At 40.8% G+C, this 13,741-nt stretch overlaps 2 protein-coding genes across 8 annotated transcripts in view; one reads left to right on the top strand and one right to left on the bottom strand.

The window, feature by feature from the left end:
* LOC102538543 (RE1-silencing transcription factor) overlaps positions 1 to 13,382 on the top strand; it is a 44,851-nt gene extending 31,469 nt beyond the window's left edge. For 4 of the 7 annotated variants that reach the window (XM_072943407.1, XM_072943393.1, XM_072943398.1 and 1 more), the window contains 4 exons: positions 410 to 532; positions 1,223 to 1,305; positions 2,422 to 2,506; positions 4,737 to 5,429. In XM_072943407.1, coding sequence (XP_072799508.1) covers positions 410 to 532; positions 1,223 to 1,305; positions 2,422 to 2,494 — 279 coding nt within the window. In that variant the 3' untranslated portion in view covers positions 2,495 to 2,506; positions 4,737 to 5,429. Of the gene's footprint in view, positions 1 to 409; positions 576 to 1,222; positions 1,306 to 2,421; positions 2,507 to 4,736; positions 5,430 to 12,552 lie in introns of those variants that run through there. The other 3 variants (XR_012061359.1, XR_012061360.1, XM_072943427.1) reach the window with 3 other exon arrangements.
* LOC102538793 (nitric oxide-associated protein 1) lies at positions 1,081 to 12,056 on the bottom strand. The gene is given in 5 exon segments (XM_072943458.1): positions 1,081 to 5,082; positions 5,411 to 5,527; positions 10,953 to 11,190; positions 11,192 to 11,595; positions 11,598 to 12,056. Coding segments are annotated over 5 exon segments (1,266 nt in total). The 5' UTR covers positions 12,049 to 12,056; the 3' UTR covers positions 1,081 to 5,026.
* Positions 13,383 to 13,741: the final 359 nt, after the last annotated feature.

Here is a 13,741-nt window from a genome sequence, read left to right as displayed (position 1 = left end):
ACTGATGTAACTTTTTTTTTAACATTTTTTATTGATTTATAATCATTTTACAATGTTGTTTCAAATTCCAGTGTAAAGCACAATTTTCTGACTGACGTAACGTTATGCCATGTTTACAGGCAAATGTTGATAAAATGGTTAGTGTTCTGATACTTGGAGAATAGACTTCAGATTTCAGGAAGATGTAACTTGAATCCTTTTTTGTCTTAAGGTTTTCAGGTACTTTTAGATTATGTAAGGTAAACTTCTAATTGTTCTCCATCATCTATTCGCCCCTTCTTAATAAAAATCTGAAATCCTCATTTCCCTCCACTCCCCTAGCTTCCCTGTGGGGCATGTGGCCATGTAACTCTTGACCAATGGATGATGTCATGTCTGCAACTTCCAGCTTCCCCCTTCTTTTAAACAGGGGAGCTGTGTGCTCTTCATTCTCTTCTCCTCTTTCCACTTGCTGCAAAAAGATGACAACTTGAGCAACCACCGTGGACCCAGAGATGGAAGCCATGGAGTGCTCCCCCTGTTGGGTCCTGAGGTGACTTCATGAAGCAGAGCCACTTACTTCTATCTCATTTAAGGCAATGTATTTTGGAAAAACTGCTTTTCTGCCAATTCTTTCATATGCTAACTGCTAAGTTGCTCTCTCAACTAGACTCCAAATAAGAAATGCCATCTGGTCTCAGTTAAAAATAGTAGTGGAAGTACATCAAGAGTGAACCCTAATGTAAACTATGGACTTTGGCTGATAATAATGTGCCCATGTTGGTTCATCAATTGTACCAAATATGCCACACTGATGAGGGATGTTGAGGGTAGGGGAGTATGTATGTGTGGATGGGGTTTGCTATGTGCAAACTGTATTTTCTGCTCAATTTTGTTGTGAACCTGAAACTGATCTAAAAGAATAGTCTATTAAAAAACAATAATAGTAAAAAAAAAAAAAAAAAAGTAGCGGGAGAAACCCGAATGTAGCAGAACTCCTTTTTAGGTATATTTGGGTCACAAACACATATATGCACTATACAAAAAAGCAACTTGTGTTTAGAAATTCAGTACTTTTTTAAAGAGAGGCATCATCCAGAGTAGTTTAAAAAGGGGAAGGTGGGGGTTGCTTTATTACGGTGATATTTAACAAAATTCAACGTATGTAATATGTTCTATATGGTTAATCTTCATTGTGAACAAGGTCAGCTTCGTATATTTATCTTCTTTTCTTTTTCTGCAGATTGTACACAAGGGAAGGAGGCTTCTTGGTTTTATAGGCCGCGCTTCTTGGGATGCGCTCTCCTGTGATGTTGACGATATGTGGTAAGAGCAGGGGCCGGACCGTCAGTACTGTTCCTTGAGGTGTATAGCCTCAGAGGTGCAGTCTGTCTTTAAACTGAGGAGGCGTTACTGCGACCCAGCCTATGCAGGCACAGGGCAGAGCACAAACGCTGTTTGCAACCACCTTACCAAAAACACCAAACACAGCTCAGAATGGAGACCCAAAGGAGGCTGCTGTTGTCTTTTACTCATTTTTTTTTTTAAAAACATACAATGCATTTGTGAAAAGGTACAAATTTATTTTCAGAGTAGCTTGCATCTTATGAATAAACTACTATGTATTTCTTAAAATATTCTGCTATGTCATTTAAGGTACATTTGTATAAAAATGTACTATAAGTTAGTAAGGCTACTTTATTTACCTTTTAAAAAGTGCTTGGTGTAAAATTACCTGCAGAGGAGAACTTGGTATCAGCCACTGCTTCAGATTCCCCAGGTCCTTCGTCTAATGTAATGTCTTCAGCAACAAGAGGAGGAAATCCTGCCATTCTTTCCATGAGGAGAAAATGAAGATATTTGGAAGTTCACATTAAACACCTCATAACTCTAAGTAAAGCACTGATAAGATAATTCTGGGAGGGTATCAAGAATAAAATCTTTTTAAACATTAAACTGTTTAACATTTAAACATTTCAAACACTCCCAGTGGGAGGATACAGCTCGGTGGTAATACGTGTGCTTAGCAGGCATGCATGAAGTCCTGCGATCCCCAGTACCTACAGTTAAAAAGAAAGAAAGAAACCTAATTACCTCCTCCCCTCTCAAAATCAAAATCAAAAAACAAAAAACCCCAAACACTCCCAGTGTCAAGGGCCCCATGTGGGCATCCATCTGGTGGTAACTTCCAGATAGCAGAATCTTCCTTTATTAGCTATTTTTACAGCTCTACGACATAATATTGGGCAATTAAGGCAACATCCTTTCAAATACCTTAGCTCTTAAGGGCCTGGCTGGACTGAGATTAATCCCCACCTCATTACAAGTCACGGGTCCATGCATAATGGATAAGATTCAGTTTCTGTTTACAGGTGTTTCCATGGGTTGGAAGTAACTGGATAATAATTTACCTATTTATTAACAGATCTCTCTGTTTTACAGTAAGGACACCAAGACGGATGTTACAATATGGCTTCTGCTCCCAAGTAGATCAGAAGGTGGAAATAACATGTAAACAAATTACAAGGTACGAAATGCAATGAGACATCTATTAAATACTATGGTTGTGGAGGAAGAAGTAATAAGTGTTTCAGTCAAGGAAAACATTGATGAAGAGCAGTATTTTGAAAAACAGGTTGAAGTTACTCAGTGGAAAGGTATTCTGGGTTAGAATCACGTGCAGACACCAAGACTGAAAAGAAGATGAGTTCAGGGAACTGTAGTTTAATTTGTGGGTGTGTGTGTGCACACGTGTATTAGTTATGAGACTTCTCTCAGTACTGTGGAGCTACCAAGGAATTTTAAGTAGGAAAGAAGTAAGGATAAAAAAAGAATACTGTGACTTGTTTCGTATTTTGGAAAAATCTCCCTAGTTCAGGGCTTCTCAACCTCAGTACTGTTGACATTTTTGGCTGAGTAATTCTTTGTCAGGGGGAGGCTGTCCTGTGCATTGCACAATTTTTAGGAGCTTCTGCTCAGCATCCCTTAAATTATGAAACCAAAAGTGTCTCCAGGCTTTGCCAGATGGCCCCTTGGGCTAAGAGTCAACCCTGGTTGAGAACCACAGCTCTAGTGGGGTGGGGTAGGAGGAGGGCAGTAAAAACTGGAAGCTGAGAAAATAAGGATCAAAAACAGCCTAGTGTAAGCAGCTTGCTTAAAGTACAAGGCTGGATTCAGGGATATTAGGAGGCAGGACAGACTTGGACTTAGGAGATGGGTAAGGAGGCAAGAATGAGTTTCAGAGCAGCCCAAGAAACCATTTGTGTTTACACTGGGAGGGAGAGAAGCCTGGGATTCTTGTTCTGAGAAGTATCAGGGATGTCCATTTTGAGAACTACATAGATGCATGAGGGTAGACCACCACAGTGTTCATTTTTATGAGAGCCAAACAAATTAAGGACGTTTCCTTTCCTAGAAATCTCAATCTGCATTTCAACTTGTATGTTATTGTTTTACCCAAAAAGAAAACAAATCTAACAGAACTAAGGTCTTTTATGTAGAAAAGTGGACAGATCCTTTATTGCTCCTTACATTTATATGCTCACTACTCTGCAACTCCTGCATGTCTCTGGAGTATTAACTTTAGGGCAGTTATTTCAAAAGAGTTTTAATTTCACTCTGGCTTCCTTAGGAAATCCAGAGAGAAAGCAGCATTTACTCCTCAAGTCAGGTTGGTTTTATCCTCATTGAAGAGTGTGTGTATATTTTGCATGTTGACTTATTTTCGGTTGCATGAGCATTAGTTAATGGTAAATCACCTCTGCATTGGATGCACCTACTATTTTTGCAGTAAATACATCCCATCATCATCATCAGAGATACTTACATAGCAGTTACAACAGTGCCCTGGAACTTAATCTTCTCCACAACCTTGTGACATAGGTACAAGGGACAGAGGTGAAGGAAACTTGCCTAAAGTCACACAGCTTTGTTAAGTGGTGGAGCAGAGCGGGATTTGAACCCAGTGGTTCCAATGATCTTAACTGTTATACACTAGCCAACAGTGTCTATAGCATGTCTGGTTAGAGCTGAACAGTCCCTACTCAGTCTATGGAGAACTTAGTAAGAACAATTTCAGTGGCACAGAAAGGGCCACAGACTGCAGAGGATGGGATGTGAGGAGCAGGAATAAGCTAGATTGTGAAGAGAAAGAATGAGCAGAACACTGAGTTTTGTTTTGTTTTTTAAAGGTCAGAGAAAAATTTTTTTAATCATGTGAAATAACGTTTATTGCTACCAATTATATAATCAGTATGTTTCTTGAGGAAAATTTGGAAAATATTCACATACACGAAAATAAAAACTATCTCAAATGCTAGTAACCAGAGAGACTAATAGTTAACATTTCATTTAACAGATAACTGTATTTTAGATCAATTACAGTATTATGCAGATAAACTATTTATTTATGCTATGTCAGTTTCAGGTATACAGCAAAGTGATTCAGTTATACATATACATATACATATATATATACTTTTTGGATTCTTTTCCATTATAGGTTATTACAAGATATTGAATATAGTTTCCTGTGCTATACAGTAGGTCCTTGTTGTTTATCCATTTTAATATATAGTAAGTGTGTATCTGTTAATCCCAAATTCCTAATTTATCCCTCCCCCCAGCCCTTTTCCCCTTTGGTAACCATAGTTTGTTTTCTCTGTCTATGAGTCTATTTGTGGTTTCTAAATGAGCTCATTTGTATCTTTTTTTTTTAAATACATATAATGCAATCATACGATGCTTGTCTTTCTAAGATTGGAGAAATTTTAACACACTACTCATGGGCTGAAGTTAGGAACAAGCAGAGCAGGAGAGAAGAGGTACGAAACTCTGTGTCTGGGATTAAGAACCTGGGAGGACAGCTTTTCCACCCCAACGATGACTGCTCAATTTTGGCACTTCTGACATCTTGCACCGGGTAAGTCTTGGCTGTGGGGGCTGTCCTGTGCACTGCAGGATGGTTAGCATCCTCTCTGGGTTCCCCCTCTAGATGCCAGCAGCACCCCAAGTTGTGAGAATACCTGTAACTTCTCTTCACTCAGCACTATCCAATACAACTTTCTCCAATGACGTGGCTGTTGGGCAGTTGAAAAGTGGCCACTACAACAGAAGAATTGAATTTTAAATTTTATTTACTTTTAATCAGTTTATTTAAATAGCCACATATGGATACCATACTGGATACTGTCACCTAGAGAAAACCCAGCTCTGTCACTATTCCAGGATCAGTCCAATCCAACATCTCTTTTCTTGTAAGAGTCCACCTCACTTTATAGCCAAAATCCTCAAGGTGAACAAGGTCAGGGGAGAGCTAGCTGATGGTATAACAAAGTTGGTTCTGTCCAACAAAGGCTTTCTTAACAGGGCTGTGGGACTATCACAGGGGACGTTAACCTAACTGTGCAACTGTCAAAGCCTGTCCTCTCACCTTGAGTAATGTATGACCCACCCGCTTCTGATACAGAGTATCTGCCTTGTCCAAGGAAGTAATGTGCACGGGAAGGAAGTCTGAAGCCACAGCTATAAACCAAGCTGACTGATTTCCCTTAAGAAAGGAAGAAAGAACTTATTTTAAACAATGGAAAACTTGTAAAATTAGTACATTGCAAGGTACAATTTGAAAAAAATCAAACTCCCTTTTAAAATACTGATATGGCATTGTAAAATGACTATAACTCAATAAAAAAGTGTTTAAAAAAATACTGATATGGCAGCTGTAATAAAAGTAATGCCTAAAAAAAAGGGGGGGGGGCAAAATATGGCAGAAGCAGTGCATTTCATCTGTCCATGGAACTATGATTCCTTTCATAGGCTTCCTGATACTTAATAAAAAACAAAAACAAAAACAACCACAACAGCTTCTGTTATAAAAAGGAAAAGGAAATATTGTCTACTTTAACTGTCCCTGTATAAAGTTAGGTTTATAATATTAACATTCTATGAGCTCTAAGGGAATACATACAGGGTTTAAGTGTGTAAGGCCAAATTTCCAGCAAATTATAAACCCACACAAACCCAAGAAGTTGTTCTAGGCAATGGCCTGCAAATTACATTCAGTGCTGTTGGGCATATCCATGTTTCATTTTCCTTTTTCTCTTCACTTTGGCAAAACAGGAATCAATTCTACAGATACTCTAAAATCCCTGAATGATGCTATGTAAATGAATACCAAACAAAAAAATATGTAAAAGTATACATAGCATGGGATATAAAAAGTGTAGAATTTAATTAATGCATATAAGCTCTGTACCTAAACTTGTGACCTCTGACTTCCATGTAAAACAATACCACAGGAGACAGAAAATATCTTTTCTTAATGCCAAGGTGTATGGGGCACTCAACTTCCTATTGAAAATATAGGTTTTAATACCTAGTACTTTTTTTTTCCCCATTTCCTTTTCCTAAGTTTTTATTACAGACGTTTTCAAACACACACATACACACACAAAAGAACAGTATATCAGCCCTACAAAAGGAAGACCTAGTTATCAACATCTTGCCAGTTTTGTTCATCTATCTGCTTCCTTAAAGTAAATCCCAATACTAAGTCATTTTTAGTGGTACAGACTTTCCTCACCTACAGAAAATCTATATGGCCTATGGTACCCAAATATAGAACCATTCCTGGTTTAAGCACAAAAGTTCTTGGAACAATGGAGTGTATTGGCAAAACAATATTTACTTCTTTTTCTGTTATGATTTAAAATCTGTAAAGCAAAGGGCAAATTTTTAAAAGAATTACTTTCAATGAACATATGATATATTGTGATTTACCTTTAAGATAAAAAGTGATGATAAAATATTCCAGATTTCACAATAAAGCAAAGTATATAATTCAGACTTTGCTGCACATAAAATTCATATATTCTTTCTGCTTAAATGAATCATTTTACAAATGGCTCTACTCTGTTTTACAACTTAATCTTGAATAATGGCAAAATAACTTTATAGGAGTGTGAGACAGCAGCATCCTCCAAATTCTGTCAAATTTTGTGTGAACTGAAAGTACTGACGATTCAGTCGCACGTTAGAAAACATGCTGTCTCCATCAAAGGCTTCTGGGGAGCAGCAGTTTTCAGCTAACGGTCAGGCAATGTCCTACATTCTATTCTAGTGGCAAGTATGCATGCATTAGGTGCAAAATGATGAGCAAGTAAAGAGCCTGAAGAACCTTTTCTAAATTCCAGTCTTTGGTTTCCTTATTTCTCCCAAATACTCAGCACAAAAGAGAGAGAGAGATAGAGAGAGAAAGTTATGACTCCTGTGGCTTCTAAGGATAAAGAGCTCCTAAACAGACTAGAGGAAATAGAAAGGAAAGCTAGGCAGTAGAAGATTCTGCTAAGATTTAAGGAATAAAAACCTGGTTAAAAAAATAGAGACAGTAAAAGCAAACAAATAGATAAACTTTTGAGCACTTGCTTCTCACGAGAAAATAACAAGATTAAAAAATGTGTGATACTCAGTGAGGCTCACAAAAAATACATAATGGGGCTGCAATGTTTTTCTTAGTATTTATGTTTGACAAAGCATATTAAAAGCCACCTGCAGTAAAGAAACCTTTTAAGTCTTTTATACCAGAGACCCTAATAATTTCATTTCACAACAGTGTTCCTTGGTTCAGTTTGGGAAACACTGGTTGAAGGCATCAAGTAAATAGATCTCAATAAACTGACACTGAATCCTACTGCCTGAGAGAACTTTTGTATCTAAAACCTTGCAGATCTCACTGCCGGGTTCTTGCCTTTCTGACTAATTGACAAGAGAGTACACATGACCAAAGTAACTGCTATCCCTGACCTGAGTCTAAAGGAAAGAATGAATTGGTGAAGTTAAAGTGACAGAACATTACTAGGAAGCAGTGCAGTTGCTCTGAAGTTCTGGATTGCTAAAGAAGAAAAGACTGGACACAAACAATTATTGCAGAGGGCAAAAAAGGTTAAAAGACCTATATGGGGACACCAGATGGGATACAATTCTGAGAATGAAACTATAAGTGATTCTGATGAGGCAAAGGGAGGAAAAATACTTCAGAATCTAATGTTGTTTCACAGAGCCATACACAGACGATTAGATAAATTAGAACCTGGTCAGTAACCAGATTCAGAGGAAGCTGATTAATGGATCTGTTGTAAGGCGGCATCCTAAATGCACACTTGACTCAATTGATGACTTGGATGATGATCCAAACTGCAAATGAATAAAAGGTTGTGAGATTTAATGAGCATGTAGGATATAGGCTGAATTGAAGATAAAATCAAAGTTGCCCAGGAGATTCTGCAATTGGATTAAAAAGATGTGTAAAAACAAGATAGGTAGAACTAATCCTATTCCAAATTAGGCTCATCCAAGGCACTTATACAAGAAATTTAGTTGTTTATGTCATACTTTGAGAACAAAAACAAATTAGAAATCATTGTGACAAGGGGCCTGTGTTCATCACTAGCCTATCAGAGAGAAGAGCTACAGGAAACGAAGACAAATTGTCTGGATTACATCAGCACAGTTAAGTATTCCATCTTTGTTGGATGAGCCAGTGAAAGAGAAGAAGAGTAGAATGAAGGAGAGAGAGGACATTATACTTTAAAACACTTCAAAGTCTGCCAAAGGAAAGAGGCATTACATTTGTTCTGTACGGCTTTGGGGAACAAGACAAGTGACAAGGAGACTGCTCAGCTCAACACAAAGAACAGGTCAGAGACCAAAGGGGTGACCTTGGAAGGTGTGGTGACACTGCTTCAGCTGAATGTGTCATGCCTTACTTCAGTTCAAGCTGGGTGCACCTCTTGATGGATATGTTACAGAGGGAATTCAAGCATGAAATAGGTGACTGGACTGCAGTGATATGATTTCTTTCAACCTCCAAAATCTAGGATTCTGTAAATGTCTCCCTCACTAAGGAAACCACAAAGATATAAGTAGGTTATCAGCAGTAAAGCATACCAAATGGCATATAGAACTTGATGGCATATAGGTTTTCCCTGTTTTAATTAGTGAAATCAGGATTTAGTTTAAAATGAAAGTATACCTCCTTTTCTGCCAGTTAAGACAGACTCTTGCAACTGAAAGTTATTGTTTCTAAAAGACATCAAAAACATACACAATTTTCTTTTGTAATTCCAGAGGGGTGTCGTAAAACCAGTGGGCATCTTTCCCATCTTGTGGGGTTAATTCTACTCATTTGGTGGATTTATCTCCAACCATAACATGTTGGTTTCCCATGTCAGAGTTAAGGGAATCAGTATCAAACTCAAAGAAGCTTCATCTTTCTGAATACAAGAATGTTCTTTTAATTCTTCCTAGAATAATTTATATTGAAGCTAGTAGTCTCTCCTTTAAAGCTTTTGACTCAAGACGTATAATTCTTATGTTTGCCTCAAACAAATTACTAAGAATGGAGTATGGAATGAGACTACAATGATGCTTTATTTCCAAAGGCAGTGGGAGTCAGACTCTTAATGATTAAGTGTGTGGCTAGCTGTGCACATTGCTCAGGATGGTGGGTAGTGTTGGAAATCAAACTGTTTTTAGTAAAGGAAGACGAAAAGAGGTACCAAGGAAAGGAGGGCAATCTACTTTGAAGCTGCAATAGATCAAAGACCTATACTGGTTTGCAAGGAGATGGCTAGTATCTTAGTGAAAATATTTCTACTGCTGACAGTGGCCAGATGAGCAGTTATTCATGTTTCCTTTCCTAATTTCTCCATGCATCTGCTGTATCAATTTTCTCGTCACAATGAACTCTGGGTTTCCAAACAGCCTTGTCTCTAAAGGACCTTATGTACCCAAATGACTAAGTAATTTCTCCCTCCAAAACTGGCTAGCCCAGAATATAAGCATAGACCCAACAAGAGGTTTCCTATAGAAGGTGCTTACCTACTACATAACCATGTTTTTTCAAGAGAGTAAGTTGATTTTGTTCCTGCCATTCTACTGCTTCTGTTGCATCTTGTTAAAGCCTTCTTTGCCTTTGAAACATCCTGTAAGGAGTTGGATTACAAATAGGAAACTTGAGAAGGTTTTAATGTAGCACCTGAAGCAGCAAAGAATAAATACGTTGTTATAAACATTGTATAAGAAAAGAGAATAAGGAGAGAAAACTTAACATTTAGGAGGAGCTACACTATCTTAGGTACTGTGGTTATTTCACTCAGCTTTCATGACAGCTCTCTACAAAATTATTTCTACTTTACAGACTAGGAAACAGGATCAGAGACTGGCTCACAGGCTTAATTAATAACTAGGAGTTGAATCCCAAATCTGTAGGCCTGATTTCTTTCTATTTCCCCCGTACTACTAACTGGTATTAAAGCACTTCTGCGTATAATTCAACCAAAGTCCGCTACAGGAAAAACAGCTTTTCAAAGTTAAGGACTGGTTTCAAAGGAACAAACGAAGTAGTTAGTTTTGCAGCTGTTAAATACAAACAGGGTTATAGAAGAACCCATTTTACAATTACTATAGATGTGTCTTAAAGTCACAAAGTTGACACTTCTTCTCAATGAAGCCACACATCACATTGCCTTAGCGAATTATTTCAATGTTAAACCTGTTTAGTATTCTTATGAGTAAACTGAAGCCATGAGGGGTAAGACTGAGGGGTGGAGAGAGGCTTAGAAAGTAAATGAAGGACTTTCTGGAGAAACATACAAAGAACTAAAGCTACAACGGAAACCTCCAAGAGAGCAGGAACTTCCTGTGTCCCCTGGTTCATCTATACAGCCAGAACAGTGACTGGAACATGGACTCAATTATTCCTATTGGAAAGTTACCACAACAAATACTGAATTTCCAAGCACTAAACTGCCACGAAAGAGAGATGTGACCAAAGTAGTTTAGTGCATTTTTCCTTTAAAAGGAAAAACTTCTGCTAGCTCCTAGTTGACATTAAGGAAGGATACAGTACTACGTGCCTGAACCATAATCAGACTTCCACTTCAGAAAACAAAGGGGATGAGAGTCCTTATACTCACCAGGCCAAGGGGAATCGGTAGCCCTGTCGATAGCCTCAGTACCCTTGGTGATGCAGTAATCGGACTCCAGGAGTGTGTTGAAGAGAGTGGTCTTGCTAGCGTTGACGGCGCCAACCAAGCGGACGGCGCCGCGGTAGTGCCAGGAGCGCTGGAGCACAGAGATCAATTCTTCGACTCCATAGCCAGTCTTGGCGCTGATGAGCCGCATGTCCCTGAGCACTGTGCGGGAGTTTGGTCGAAGGATTCACATTCTCCGCCCCGTCCTGAGGCTGTTCCTTGTTCGGGTGTTGTGGCCCTCGGTAGCCAGGGGGCGGCAGGATCCCGGCGCGGGCACAGTCGTCCCACAGTCGCTCCTGGAGCCGCTGCCGGTAACCAGCAGTATCCTGGGACAGGAGGTCCACCTTGTTTCCTAGCACGATCAGCTGCTTGGGGCCCACCATCGCGGGCAGGTGAGGCAGCAGGTTGTCCGGCAGATCAAGGAGGTCCACCATACAGAGCACCAGGGAGGGCTCGGGCCGCCGCAGCGCGGCGCTCACCAGCTCCAGGTACCGCTCGCGGCTCATCTGCAGACGCAGGGCGTGCCGGTGATGAATCAGCCGCCAGCAGCGCTGGCACACCTTCAGCGCCAGCCCGCGGTCTTTCTGTGCAGCTCCTCCACGAAACCTGAACAGTTCAGGAGGCTGAGCTGCACCGTCGAGTCCGGATGCCCCACGACCATGTGCACTTGCCCAAGGGCAGGCCATTAACGTCTGCTGTCCCTGCTCCTCCTGCCCTGTTGCATCTGTCGCTCCTTCTCCTCCTCCTCCTGCTGCTGCTGCAGCTTCCGCAGCTGGTCTTGGAGGCTCATTGCGGGAGCCGGCTCCGGGACGTACTCGGGGAACAGAAAATGCTCCTCCATGTCAGCCCTTCCTTCGTAACCCCCAGTCGCTGTCGGGCCACGGGGAGGCCCACGACCCAGACCCGATGGGTGCTGGGAGCAGCCGTCCGCGCATCTTCTCTCGTGGAGCTTCTCCGGCAGTCCATGTCGCACTACCATGAGAGCGGATGGCCGCAGGATCCTGCAGAACAGTGTAAGAGTGAGACGCGCGGGAAGCATGAGAAATGCGAAAGCAGGTAAAGGGGTGGAGCCACCTGTTCGCACGCGCACTGAGGCCCCAGAGTCGCGTTAATTACTGGAGGAAAGCTCGGGACGACCTGAGAGCAGTCATTTGTCAGTTGGCGCACTAGCGCTCCTCCTCCTAAAGCTAATGTGAGTTCTCGCGATGAAAGCTCCGTGGCCTGGAAATCCACTTAACACGGAGGTAAAATTACTAGGGACTTAGAGACTGAGCTGGGTTAGACAATTAGATTAGTTAATGAGAGTGTGTTTACTTTCAGGCTTCTTTAACGCGCCGCAGCTTACCCTACCTGCCGTTAAGAAATCACATTTTTAAAAGCTTTGCGTTTTTTAGTTTTTGGAGCTGGAAAAAAATTGAACATCGAATATCCCAGACACATGGCCATGGTTAGAATCATGGCCATTAATATATTTATTTGGCTTTTTTTCATGGCCACAATTAAAATCTATAATTAATACATCTTCTTGGCTTTTTTGTTTCAGGTGTTACTATTTCTGCAACAATATTAAAAGGCAGAACTCATTGGCTAGATCGGAGTCACAGAGTGTAGGTGTGGTTCTCGCGGTTAGCTCCACGAGGCTTCAACCCACAAATTGCGCATGTGCCGATTAACCCTTCGCGAACTTAGCCCACCCTTCGCGCAGGCGCACACGATATATAGGCGTCTTTGTGGGCGGAGCTTTGCGTGGGACGCAGCGTATTCTGGGAACGCCGGAGACGGAAATTACTTCGCCACACTGCGGTCGTCGGACTCGCTTGAGCGCTTGTCTGTGATTTCTAGAGTTCGGAGCTGGTGAACTGTTTTCTAACCTGTATGACGCGTACTCAGAACTCCCCGCAGCGACCCATCTAAGGAGGGACACGTGAGGAGCTAGACGAATTGAGGATTTGCGGCCTTTCCCCCATCCCGTCGCACAAGTGTCCGCAGTCGTGTGTCCCCCATCCTCCAGACCGGGAACGAAGCTAGGATTTTGGGAGGTGGAGGGTACAGGGATCGTAGCATTTATGTTTCTCGTCACGGTGACTCTATTCCACTGTTCGCTGCTGGATAAATCTGACACTCCGCGTACTGAAATAGCGTGCAGAACTATACGACAAATTCCATTGTTTTGGCTTTGTCTGAAACGACTCCTCCGTTTCCCTTTAAACCAGAATTAGTGGATTTGTTGAATAGTTGAATTTTTGAGCGTCAACCTGTACAAGGCATTGTGCTAGGCTCTGGAAATAAACCGGGGACAAATAATATAAAGTTGATGAGGAGGGGAGAGGGTTGGTCTAGTTTGGCATTCCTAAGTAAATTGTTTTAAAAGATGACCCTTACATTCGCTCTTTCCACAAGGTGACACAGTTCTCAGATAGTATATATTTTACTGAGCAGAGCCAGTATATCTTGTTTTTCTTTTTACATATAGAATCCTAGTCATGTATAGTGTATTTTCTTTATATGTTTTAATGCTCCCTCTTCCATTCTTCGCAGCTGCTATTTCAGACTTCGTTTTCTTCTAGCTCCCAATCTCGTGGCCACCCCTCACATTTCTTCTTATTCTCTCAGCTGTTTCATGGAGATAATAGAAGCAAAAGCTTAAACTCCACTGCGTAAAATTCCGTCCCGTTTTAATCTTGAGTCTGGAAATGTTTTAGCATCATTACATTCTCTTTTTCTTAACTCCT

The sequence above is a fragment of the Vicugna pacos genome, chromosome 2 (genome assembly GCF_048564905.1).
Source record: "Vicugna pacos chromosome 2, VicPac4, whole genome shotgun sequence".
Taxonomy (NCBI): Eukaryota; Metazoa; Chordata; class Mammalia; order Artiodactyla; family Camelidae; genus Vicugna; species Vicugna pacos.
This window is presented reverse-complemented; position numbering and strand designations above follow the sequence as displayed.